Genomic DNA, 12,569 nt, shown 5'->3' with positions numbered 1-12,569 from the left:
TATATAGTTTTACGTATTAAACTATACACAGTTGTATTTAACGGAAATTCAGAACTTTAACTAAACTTTACTTTTAGGAAAATAAGGGTTTTTCCTGGGATAACTGAACTGTTCTTAACTAGACTGAGTAACTAAACGGATAACTCAACTATACTTATAAGAAAATATGGGATTTTCTTGGATAACAAACTTTTCGGAAAACCAAAGGAAACTTGTACATTTTCAGAAAACAAACCTCTTATGAACTAACCAGCTTTATGCTGATTTTCAAACTGCTTGTATTCTTAGGTTCACATTAGACAGGTACCCAGCGATCCTTTTGGCGAAGACGGAGTATGCAGAAGACATGTCTTTACTTTTGTTCATATGATATATATGTATGAAACTTGTAACACTTTGATTTCAAACAAATGTAATAACTTTATGTAATGTATTGCTTTATGTAAAGTTATTACATTAGACAGGTACCCAGCGATCCTTTTGGCGAAGACGGAGTACGCAGAAGACATGTCTTTACTTTTGTTCATATGATATATATGTATGAAACTTGTAACACTTTGATTTCAAACAAATGCAATAACTTTATGTAATGTATTGCTTTGTGTTTACTACGCTTACTATGTACATTGGTTGCGATATTCATGACGTCCTCCGCCCCGGAATGTTTCTGCCTTCGGTTTCAGGGTGTGACAGTTGAAAATAGAGATATCGTTGTTGAAAGTAAGTCGGGATTTCTACAACGTATCCGTGAATTGAATCCTTCTTACCTTCCTCTCGAATATCCGCTACTATTTCCATATGGAGATGATAGTTATAGTGTTGATATTCTTCATAGAGGTGTTACATCTACAACAACTAGCTAGCGCGCAAAATGTACAATGAGAGAATTTTTCTCTTTTAGAATTCAAGACAGGGATCATTCGTTCTCACTTATTAACTCAAAAAGGTTGTTTCAACAATTTTGTTAGATGATTATACCATGATTGAAACTGAGAGATTGTATTACATACATAGGCAACAACATGTTCTTAGATGTGAGTCCTATGGGAATTTACGTAACCAAAAAGCTCAAGAAACTATAGATATCTCCATCGTCGGCCAGCGTGTGATATTACCTTCATCTTTTACTGGTGGTGTGCGCTATATGCTGCAGAACTATTTGGACGCCATGTCATTATGTAAATGGTTTGGATATCCTGATTTCTTCATAACCTTTACGTGTAATCCCAAATGGCCAGAGGTTAAAAGGTTTCTTAAAGATACTTCACTTCAGCCAGAAGACAGACCTGATATACTATGCAGGTTATTCAAGATCAAGCTTGATGCATTTATTAAACACTTAAGGGAGAATAAAATTTTTGGCATAGTTCAAGCAGGTATTTGAAATAATGTTTCTTCATAATTGATAAAATTTTATGCTATTATTATATAATTTTTATATTTTTAATTATGGTATAATCATATTTGAATTTTGTGCAAAATATTATGTAGTTGTTTATACAATTGAATTTCAAAAACAAGGTTTGCCCCATAGTAATATATGTCTATTTATGCATTCGACTACAAGCTACCCACTGTTGAATTTATCGATCCGATAATTTCCGCTGAGATACCAAACATAGATGAAGATCTAGAATTGTAATCTCTTGTGAATGAGTTCATGATTTATGGTCCATGTGGTGCTGAAAATATCAATTGTCCTTGTATGGTCGACAAAAAGTGGTCGAAAAACTTTCCAAAGCAATTCTGTAATCATACGTCTGTTGATCAAAATGGTTTTCGATTATATAGGAGAAGAAATGATGGTCATTTTGTTGAAAAATCAGGTGTGAAGTTGGATAATAAAAATGTTGTCCCTGACAACAAATATCTATTGAAAAGATATCAAGCACATATTAATGTTGAGTGGTGCAATCAGGGTTCTTCTATAAAGTATTTATTTAAATACATAAACAAGGGACCTTATAGAGCTACAGTTGGCATTGTACGAAGCAATAACGATTACCATACTAATGATGCAGTTGATGAAATAAATGAGTACTATGACTGTAGATATTTATCTGCTTGTGAAGAATCATGGCGAATTTTTAAATATGATGTTCATTACAGATATCCTTCTATTGTTAGACTGACTTTTCATCTTCCTGGTCAACAACAAATTATATATGGGGAAGACGATGATACTGACGATGTTCTGCACAAACCTTATGTTGCTTCTTCAATGTTCACAACTTAGATGGAGTGTAATGCAGTTAATGCTGATGCACGGAAACTTACATATGTTGAATTTCCTACAAAGTTTGTTTGGCAACGTGGTGATAGGATTTGGAAGCCACGAAAAGTAGGAAAGTGCATTGGTAGAATTCATTCAGTTTTACCTAATCTAGGTGAAGCTTATTTTTTAAGCATACTATTAAATAAGGTGAATGGTCCCAAATAATTTGAAGAAATTCGCACAGTAATTGGTGAAGAATATTCTTCTTTTAGAGATGCTTGTTATGCTCTTGGTCTCTTGGATGATGACAAGGAATACATCGATGCAATCAAAGAAGCGAGTCATTCTGGATCTGGTTTTTACCTACGATTCTTATTTGCTACATTGTTGATGTGTAACACTATGTCTAAACCGGAGGTTGTTTGGGAAAACACATGGGAATATTTGGCATATGGAATTCTTTAAAACCAACGACAGAGATTTAAGTCTCCAGGTAGTAAAGTTTATTATTATTATTATTTATTAAATTGTCAATTATTTATTTTTAAACATACATTAATTAATATTTTAATTCTAATACAAATATTGTTAATAATATTTCAAATTAATTTTCTCTTTCTCCTACAGACTTACCACTCAATGAAGATCAACTTAAGAACTGAACTTTGTTCGAGATAGAACAAGTTTTACTTCGGAACAACATGAGTCTAAAAAATTATAAAAACATGCCTATCGCGGATGTTGATAGTGTTTCTTCTACAAACAATCGACTTATCATCAAGGAGCTAGATTATAACATTCCCGTTATGATGACTGAGTTTGATCATATGTTTCTTGCATTGACAAATGAGCAGCATCACATTTTCCTTGATATCATGTCTACAGTTAAACATAATAAAGGGGGTGCTTTCTTTGTTTATGGTTATGGTGGAATTGGTAAAACTTTCTTATGAAAGACAATATCTGCAGCTATTAGAAAAGATGGTCATATTGTTTTAAATGTTGCTTCAAGTGGGATTGCTTCATTATTATTGCCCGGAGGTAGAACAACACACTTTTGATTTATAATTCCATTTGAACTAACAGAGGAATATGTTTGTAAAATAAATCGAGATAGTGACCTTGCTACGTTATTGAGAAAAACCTCATTGATAATTTGGGATGAAGCTCCTATGGTCCATAAGCATGCATTTGAAGCTTTAGATCGAAGTTTGAAAGTTGTATTCAGGTCTGAAAATTCTACCAACTCAGATATTCCGTTTGAAGGGAAAGTTATTGTTTTTGGAGGAGATTTCAGACAGGTTCTACCTGTTATTCCAGGTGGAAGTAGACAAAACATTGTTAATGCTTCTTAGTGTTCTTCATATTTATGGCAACACATAAATATCTATAAATTAACTAAAAACATGAGACTAACTGTTGGAAGGGATCAACTGATATAGAAAAAAAAGTCAGAGATTTTGCGAAATGGCTGTTGGATATAGGAGAAGGCAAACTTGGTGGTATCAATGATGGAGAAACGGTTATTGATATTCCAGATGATATTCTCATTAATGATCCACATGATCCTATAGGTTCATTAATCGACTTCGTATATCCATCAATTTTGGAAAAGTACAACAATACAAGCTATTTTCAAGAAAGAGCAATACTTGCTCCAAAGAATGAAGTGGTTCGGGAAATAAATGACTGTTTGCTATCGAAGTTTCCAGGAAATGAGGTTGAGTATTTAAGTTTAGATAGTATATGCCAATCTGAATTTGTCCATGATCAGTATGATGCAAATTTATATTCACCTGAAGTTTTAAATGGTCTGAAAGTATCGGGTTTACCAAACCATAAGTTAGTTTTAAAAGTTGATATTCCTGTTATGTTGCTGAGAAATATTTATCAGAAAAATGGATTGTGTAATAGGACAAGACTCCAAGTGATATCATTGGGCAAATATGTTATTGAGGCACGTATCATATCTAGAACTAATGTTGGAAACCACACTTTTATTCCAAGAATGTCGCTAACTTCATTAATAAGAGTCAGGGACAGTCGTTATCGAAGGTTGGTTTGTTTCTGAAACATCCCGTCTTTTCACATGGCGAATTGTATGTTGCCTTATCTAGAGTTCAAACCAGAGAATGATTAAAATTGTTAATTTTAGATAAAGATGGTAGTCTTACAAATAAAACTTCCAATGTCGTTTATAAGGAAGTTTTTGGGAATTTATAAGAACAGTTTTTCTACCATCTTTTATTTTGTTTTCGTGTATCACACTTCATCCATCATATTAATTTATTAATTTATAATACTTTATTGTATGTGATTTATTCATGTTAATTACATTAGACAAAATTGCAAAAATGGTCCTTATGGTATGCAAATTTTTGGGGTTTTAGTCCAAACCACGACTTTTTTGGATTCGAGGTCCTTTTGAGCTAGTTTCACTGCGTTTTTGGTCCCTCTGAATAGTGAAATGACTATAATAACCTTGGATTATTTCTTTTTCATTTTTCTTTCATTTCTTTTTAAATCTAATACTAATATATTTATTTTTAATAATTAATAAATTAAGAAGGGTCTCTCTCTCTCTCTCTCTCTCTCTCTCTCACACACATGAATAAAAAGTTAACTTCGCCTCTTTGTTTCTCGCTCCCTGTATCTCACCCCACGAAGGATTTCATAGGCTTTGAGTCGGTGATTTTCTGAAGGCGATTGGAGATCGTGAAGGCAATCGAACCCCCACAGGTCCGATCAAAACCCTCCTCCCCTAACCCTCCAGTTAAACCCCTTTTCGATTTAATGCCTCCCTCTTCTCTGTTCATTTTTTTGTATCTAATCTCTTTTTATCTTGGTTCAATGATCTGAGACGGTGGTGTTTTTTAGGATTGGAAGCAACGAGAAAGGAAATCAAGGTATGTGGTTTTTCAGTTTACTTCCTTGATGAATTTCATTGATGCTCAGTTTGGAAAACTTGATATGTTGGTAACGATCGTGAAGCCTCATTGTTTACTGAACCTCAAATGAAAAAAGCTTTTTATTTCATCTCCGTTTGATTTATGAAAAATCGTTGAAATTAGGTGAGGGTTTCTGTCAAGATTGCTACCTCACCACCACCTCTAGCAAACTGAAGAGGGTAAAGGTTTCTGTCAAGATGGCTCTAGTTGGTCGATTTCCATGTTTGATCTGGTCAAATTCTCTGTCCTATTTCACCTGGGTTTTCATTGATTTCATCTAGGTTGCATAGAGTTTAGTGGCAAATGGGTTACATCGAGCTTTCATTGACTGCACCAGGAAAGGAAAGGAATACGAGGTTTTGCTAACCTCTTTTCAATTGTCTTCCATGTCCGATTTTCACAAAAAAATCTTTACAAACAAAAAGAATCTTAACCTTTCTTCTTTAACTATTCTTCTTAGGATGGCAAAATTGGTTTATTGGTGAGTTTTTAAGTGATTGGGGTTTATGAATTTTGATTATAACAGAGAATGGTTGTTTAGGTTTACGATTCATTAATCTGGAGAGAGAGAGTGGTCCGAAATTAGGTAATTATTTTATTTTTCATTTAAATTAAATAGAAAAAACATAAAAAAAAATATATCAGAAGGGTATAATAGTCTTTTCAGTTTATCGAGGGACCAAAAACGCATTAAAACTAGCTCAAAAGGACCACGAATCCAAAAAAGTCGTGGTTTGGACTAAAACCCCAAAAATTTGGATACCACAGGGACCATTTTTGCAATTTTGTCATTACATTACAGTATCATAATTCTTCATTATTTTTAAAATTTGGTATCTTTTTATTTAAATTATCATAAGTATAGTTATATTTCAATTTTTAAACTGTGGAGTTCCACAGGTTTAAACCTGGTATATATATATATATATATATATATACACATATATATATATATATATATATATATATATATATATATATCAAGGTTCTCAATAACGTAAGGCGTGACTTGGCGGTAATGTCAAGCCTCAAGCTTTTCTGAGTCTTGGCGAGTCATGACATTTGTAAGGCGTGACTTAAGGCGACAATTTTCGATATAATTAATATTTTTATATGTATTTTTAACTATTATTCATTTTTATACACATATATGAGTTAAGACGTCGTTTTGGCAAAGTTTGGCGGCAGGTGCAAGCCTTGGAGTCGTGGCGCGCCATGGCGGAGCCATGGCTAGCTTTTTAGAACCTATATATATATATATATATATATATATATATATATATATATATATATATATATATATATATATACACTAGTTGTGACATCATCCCCCCGTTAGAAGGAATTTCGTCCCAAAATGCTTTCGAAAGATAGGTTCATGAATGAGAGAATGGGCGAGGGTACTTTTGTTTCATTTGGTATTCACGTTCCCATGTGAATTCCGGTCCACACTTGGCGTTCCATCGAACTTTCACAATCGGAATGCGACTCTGCTTCGTACGCTTCACTTCCCTATCCATAATCTCGATCGGTTCTTTGATGAATAGAAGATTCTCATTTATCTCGATCTCTTCCAAAGGAATGACAAGAGTTTCATCTGATAGACACCTTTTTTGATTCGAGACGTGCAACACGGGGTGTACGTTTTTGAGCTCGGCAGGTAGCTGCAGCCTATAAGCCACTGGACCAATCCAGGCAAGGATATCGAATGGCCCAATGTATCGCGGGTTCAGTTTTCCCCTTTTCCCAAAGTGGATCATCTCTTTCCAGGGAGAGACCTTCAATAACACTCGATCCCCCACTTGAAATTCAAATGGCTTTCGCCGCTTGTCAGGATAGCTCTTCTGTCGGTCTCGCAATGCTTGAAGTCGAGTTTTGATTTGGATTATCTTTTCGTTCGTTTCACGACTGGTTTCTGGTCCTGTGAGAGTACTGTATGTTGATTCTCCTTTTGCTAGCTGGGTGTCACCCACCTCAACCCAACATAGGGGCCATCTGCATTTACGTCCGTATAAAGCCTCGAAAGGAGCAACCTTGATGCTCATGTGATAACTGTTGTTGTATGAGAATTCAATCAAAGGCAAGTGGGCATCCCATGACTTGACGAAGTCAATCACACAGGCTCGGAGCATGTCCTCAAGTGTCTGGATGGTTCGCTCACTTTGACTGTCCGTTTGAGGGTGGTAAGTAGTGCTCATATCAAGTTGCGTTCCCATTGCTTTCTGAAGAAATTGCCAAAATCTTGAAGTGAACCTACTATCTCGATCCGAGATAATAGACACTGTCCCTCCATGGAGTCTTACGATCTCCTTAATGTATATTTTGGTCAACCTTTCCATCTTGTAAGATTCCTTTATTGGCAAGAAATGAGCGGATTTAGTTAACCTATCGACAATTACCCATATGGCGTCCAATCCATTGGTTTTCTTGGGTAGTTTGGTCACAAAGTCCATAGTAATCCATTCCCATTTCCACTCGGGTGTCACGGGTTGTTGCAATTGTACCAGGGGCTTTTAATATTCTACTTTCACCTTGGCGCAAGTGAGGCACTTGCCCACGTAAGTGGCTATCTCTGCTTTCATATTTAGCCACCAATAATGTTGCTTGATATCCAGATACATCTTATCTGACCCAGGATGAATAGAGTATCATGTCTTGTGGGCTTCATGCATGATTACTTCTCTGAATCCCCCAATCTTAGGAACCCAGATTTTGTTCATGAAGTAGTGAGTTCCATCCTCTTTAACTTCAAATTCCTTATCAATTCCATGCAGTGATTCACTAATGACATTCTCCGGTTTCAATGCGTCCAATTGGGCTTCCTTGATTTGTGAGGTTAGGTGGGATTTGATGGTGATTGATAGAGTTTTCACGCGATGACTTGAATATTCCTTTCGGATCAGGGCATCGGCTACCACGTTAGCCTTGCCTGGGTGGTACTTGATCTCACACTCGTAATCATTTAGCAGCTCTACCCATCTCCACTGCCTCATTTTTAGTTCCTTTTGGCTTAAAATATGCTGGAGGCTTTTGTGATCGGTGAAAATGGTGCACTTAGTACCATAAAGGTAGTGCCTCTAAATCTTCAAGGCGAAGACCACGACTCCCAGCTCGAGATCATGGGTGGTGTAATTCAATTCATGTGTTTTTAGTTGCCTGGATGCATATTCAATTACCTTCCCACATTGCATAAGAACACAACCCAACCCTTGATTTGAAGCATCATAATAGACTACGAAGTCTTTAGTTCCCTCCGGTAAGGATAGCACTGGTGCACTACAGAGGGGTTGCTTCAAGGTTTGGAAGACAATCTCTTATTTTTTAGCCCAGCTGAAAGCCATGCCTTTTTGTGTTAGTGTGGTGAGGGGTTTGGCTATCTTGGAAATTTTTTGAATAAATATCCGATAGTAACCTACGAGACCCAAGAATTGGCGAATTTCTGTTGATGTTGTCGATTGCTTTGATATTGGAAGGATCTACATGAATCCCGTCCTTGCTGAAAACATGTCCCAATAAATTTACATTGCGGAGCCAAAATTCACACTTGGAGAGTTTCGCATATAACTTCTCAGCTTGTAGGCTCTTTAAGATCTGTCGAAGATGTTAACTATGGTCTTCTTCGCTTCGTGAGTAGAAGAGGATATCATCGATGAAAACGATTACGAAGCTATCAATGAATGGGCGGCAGACTCGATTCATGAGGTCCGTAAATGCGGCGGGGGCATTTGTTAGACCAAAGGGCATCACGACAAATTCCTAATGACCGTAGCGAGTTCGGAAAGCAGTCTTAGGAATGTCCTCATCTCGGACTTTAAGTTGATGATAATCGGATCTTAGATCTATTTTTGAAAAATAACTAGCCCCTTGAAGCTGGTCAAATAGATCATCAATTCGTGGAAGTGGATACCATTTCTTGACGGTGAGCTTATTCAGTTCCCTATAGTCAATGCACGTCCTGAAGGATCCATCTTTATTTTTACCGAAAAGAACCAGAGCTCCCCATGGAGAGAAGCTTGGTCTTCTGAATCCTTTATCCAGGAGTTCACTTAGTTGGCTTGACAATTCCTGCATTTCAGCGGGAGCCAACCTATAGGGTGATTTGGCGATCGGAGTGGCTCCAGAAACGAGGTCAATTCGGAATTCGACTTGCCTTTCTGGGGGTATTCCTGGAAGATCTTCAGGAAATACATCTGGAAAGTCGCAAGCTACTGGGATGTTATGAAGGTTTATTTCTTCCTTGGTTTTATCCATAATATGAGCTAAGAACACGTGATTGTTCTTGAGTAGGAACTTCTATGCCTTGATGCACGAGATGAGACGAAGGTTTGTGTCGGGTTTATATTCATAGATTATTAGGGTTTCGTGATTGGGAAGATAAAGGAGAATGGCCTTCTCGTAACACATAATATCAACATGATGGGGATGTAACAAATTCATGCCAATTATCACATCAAAACTCTTAACATTTACAGGCATTAAATCTATTTGGAAAGAGTGGTTGTTTAGTGTTAACGTGCATCCTATATAGATATTTTAGTTGATTCAGTCTTCACATTAGCCATTTCCACCATGAAGGTTTCATTGAGCTTCTAGTGTCGTTGATTTAGTAAATGTTTAAACTTGTTACTAAAGAAACTTCGCTATGACCCACTATCGAATAAGATGCATGCGTATGTGTTGTTAAGTAGAACGTACAGGTGACCATGGTAGGGTCCTGGACTGCTTCACCTTATCCTAAAGTTAAAACTCTTCCCGATCCTCCAGCTCCTTGATTGTAAACATTAGGGAAATTGTGCCTGAAATGCCCGGTTCTCCCACATCCGTAATAGGTATGACTGGCCCTAGCATTGGTGTTGTTGTTGTTACGGTTTTTGTTGTTGTTGTTGTTGTTGTTTGGCGTCTGGTTCTGTTGAAGCTGAGCCATACAGTACTTTATTGTATGACCTTTCTGGTTGCACCTTGTGCAAATCATTTCTCGGTATTCCCCATGATAATGGAAGTTGCATTTGTTACATTTGGGGAGATTTCCTGAGTACTACTTTGGTGCATTTGGCATGGATGAGGCTGGAGCATGTGGGGTGGATGAGACTTGAGTAATAGTAGCATGAACTGCCACTGTTTATTGTTTCTTTGACGACTCTGAGCCTTGTCGCCCCTTTCGCTTATTGTTATTACTCTTCTTGTTATCATTTTCCTTTTTTCCTTCGATTTCACCTACTTTGTCTCCTTTGTTATTGTTGTGGTCGTACAGTTTATTAGCCAATCTTTTGGCACTATCAAAGGTTTCTGGATTTGTTGCTATCACATTTCCTTGGAATGGGGAGGTCAATCCCCAGATGAACCTTTCAATCTTCTTTCCCTCAGTAAGTAATCATTCCAAGACACAATAGAGACAACTCACTAAATCTGGATATGTAGGCATCAATGTCGGAGTTTCGAACAGTGAGATTCCATAGTTCTTGCTCCATTTTCTGGACTTCTCCATGTGGGCAATATCAGCCATCAACATCTCTTTCAACTCTGCGCACGGCATAGCATTGGCTATGGGGAGTTTCATGGCTTCCACATGTCTGTTACACCAGGAAAGAGCTTGATCAACGAATGTGCAGGCTGCAAACTTGACCTTGCACTCTTCAGGAAACCCGCATATTTCAAAGACTGGTTCAACCTTCTCGATCCATCTTTTCAGGGTCATTATGCTGCCCGTTCCGTTAAAGGTTTGCGGTTTGGCGTTGGTGGAGTCTTTGTAAGTACAGGGCTTGGTAGGCCCTTGATTCATTCCTTGAGTGGAACTTCCAGCTCCATTCCCATTACCTCCACCATTGTTTTCGTTATGGATGTGCGTCAGAGCTGCTGCAACGACAACTGAAACTGCTGCTTGGAAAGCAGCTGACTTCATCTCTAGAGTAGGTTGTGGTGGCGGCGGTGGTCGTGGAGTTGCATCGTTGTTCACTGGCAGATTCCTTCGAGGCATCTTCTGTCATAGAACAGAGAGATGATGAGCGCATAGCGTATATTGGGTTTAGAGTACTACTATCTCAGTGATTCGATTTGTGCATGTAATTAACTTCGTAATTTATCATGAAACAAAGAAATACGTCACATAGCAGATAACAACATCACGATAAAACACGTAATATTTCTACTAATAATATCCGTTTTAGTACATGAAATTTTTTCCTTAAAGGCATACCGCACATAGGAGAAAGTGTAAAATCTGACAGCATGACGACCATATGAATAATGTTATCACTTAAACATATGGTCGGTAGTATATAAAATAGTCATACATATAAAAGGAAAATCATAACGATACTAGTAGATGAGGGAGCAGATCCTAATCGCACTGAGATGCGTCTAATGGTAGTAGTGATATCATATTCCGAAATGTTGTGCTACTAAATTAGCCATCTCGATCATTTCTCCAATGACTCCATCCCTCTCCTGTTCTGCGCGCACTGCTCGCGTCTCCATTGCCAACAGTTGCTGCCGGAGAGCGGCAATTTCTTCTTCCGAAGAGCGAGTTCCACGAATGGGGTCCCTTGGCGGTATAGGGTGGTCCTGATGCACCTCTGTGGTAGGAGGTTCGCCAAGAATTTCATCAGTGTTCTTATCGTCCTCCTCATCATCATCAGTCTCGTCAAACTCATAGTCCATATCTGTATAGTCCTCGGTCTCAAAGTCAAAGGCCGCCTCTTATCCTACCACGAGGTCTTCTTCAATCACTCTGTGACCCACTAGGGCCTGATGGTAAAGGATGCCCTGATGAGCTTCGTCCATGGAAACTGTGCGAGAAACTAGTGGTGAGAATATGCTTATAATGTTTTTAGTTATTTTTAAGTTTGGTTTGATGTTCTCCTTTTTGGATATGAAAAGGGTAGGCTTTTGGTTCATTGATCACCGCAATTATTCCTGGACATACGTTGGTCGTATCTTGAAGGAATGTAGTTGATCAGGCTACATTTATCCCTCATACGATGACATGTTGTCCGGGTTTAATTGCAACGTCGAATTTCCCCAAAAACTTATGTTATTTATTTATTTATTTTTTATGCTGGTTTTCTAAAATGCACAGATAAATGTGTATTTTATTTGTCTTATTCAGAGTTATTTTAGTCCCCGTGTGTTTATAGTTGCATATCATGTATGGTTAGACATGCCAGTTCACTATAAACAACGCTCTGATACCAACCTGTCACACCTTTGAACCAGACAGCGGAAACGTCATCGGGCTCGTGTGACTATAAATTGAAATATCATCACAATGAGTATACATGAAACATAACACAATCATCACCAAACATTACATATTACAACTGGTATTGTTCACATCAAGTACATTGTCTTAGATTACATATTTCCAAAATATTAATTGTATGATGATTGACATTACACAAAATAAACTC

At 37.4% G+C, this 12,569-nt stretch overlaps 2 protein-coding genes across 2 annotated transcripts; both read left to right on the top strand.

The window, feature by feature from the left end:
* The first annotated feature begins 979 nt into the window (after nt 1-979).
* Nucleotides 980-2,236, top strand: LOC145095729 (uncharacterized). Its single transcript, XM_079033561.1, has 3 exons — nt 980-1,376; nt 1,492-1,521; nt 1,827-2,236. The coding sequence occupies exons 1-3, from the start codon at nt 980-982 to the stop codon at nt 2,234-2,236; spliced, it is 837 nt and encodes a 278-aa protein (XP_078889687.1).
* Nucleotides 2,237-2,940: 704 nt separating this feature from the next.
* Nucleotides 2,941-4,286, top strand: LOC145095728 (uncharacterized). Its single transcript, XM_079033560.1, has 3 exons — nt 2,941-3,151; nt 3,302-3,555; nt 3,642-4,286. Exons 1-3 carry the CDS (start codon nt 2,941-2,943, stop codon nt 4,284-4,286), a joined length of 1,110 nt encoding a protein of 369 aa, XP_078889686.1.
* The last annotated feature ends 8,283 nt before the right edge of the window (nt 4,287-12,569 follow it).

The sequence above is a fragment of the Lactuca serriola genome, chromosome 3, assembly GCF_051521515.1.
Source record: "Lactuca serriola cultivar US96UC23 chromosome 3, Lser_US96UC23_V15, whole genome shotgun sequence".
Lineage (NCBI taxonomy): Eukaryota > Viridiplantae > Streptophyta > Magnoliopsida > Asterales > Asteraceae > Lactuca > Lactuca serriola.
This window is presented reverse-complemented; position numbering and strand designations above follow the sequence as displayed.

Bases quoted from the DNA above. Each gene is read 5' to 3' on its own strand.
- LOC145095728 (XM_079033560.1), top strand. From the start codon at position 2,941: ATGCCTATCGCGGATGTTGATAGTGTTTCTTCTACAAACAATCGACTT. The intron at 3,152-3,301 runs GTAAAACTTTCT...TTGAACTAACAG, and splicing joins TTATGGTTATGGTGGAATTG to AGGAATATGTTTGTAAAATA. The intron at 3,556-3,641 runs GTTAATGCTTCT...AACTGTTGGAAG, and splicing joins GTGGAAGTAGACAAAACATT to GGATCAACTGATATAGAAAA.
- LOC145095729 (XM_079033561.1), top strand. From the start codon at position 980: ATGATTGAAACTGAGAGATTGTATTACATACATAGGCAACAACATGTT. The intron at 1,377-1,491 runs GTATTTGAAATA...AATATTATGTAG, and splicing joins TTTTGGCATAGTTCAAGCAG to TTGTTTATACAATTGAATTT. The intron at 1,522-1,826 runs GTTTGCCCCATA...TTGAAAAATCAG, and splicing joins AATTGAATTTCAAAAACAAG to GTGTGAAGTTGGATAATAAA.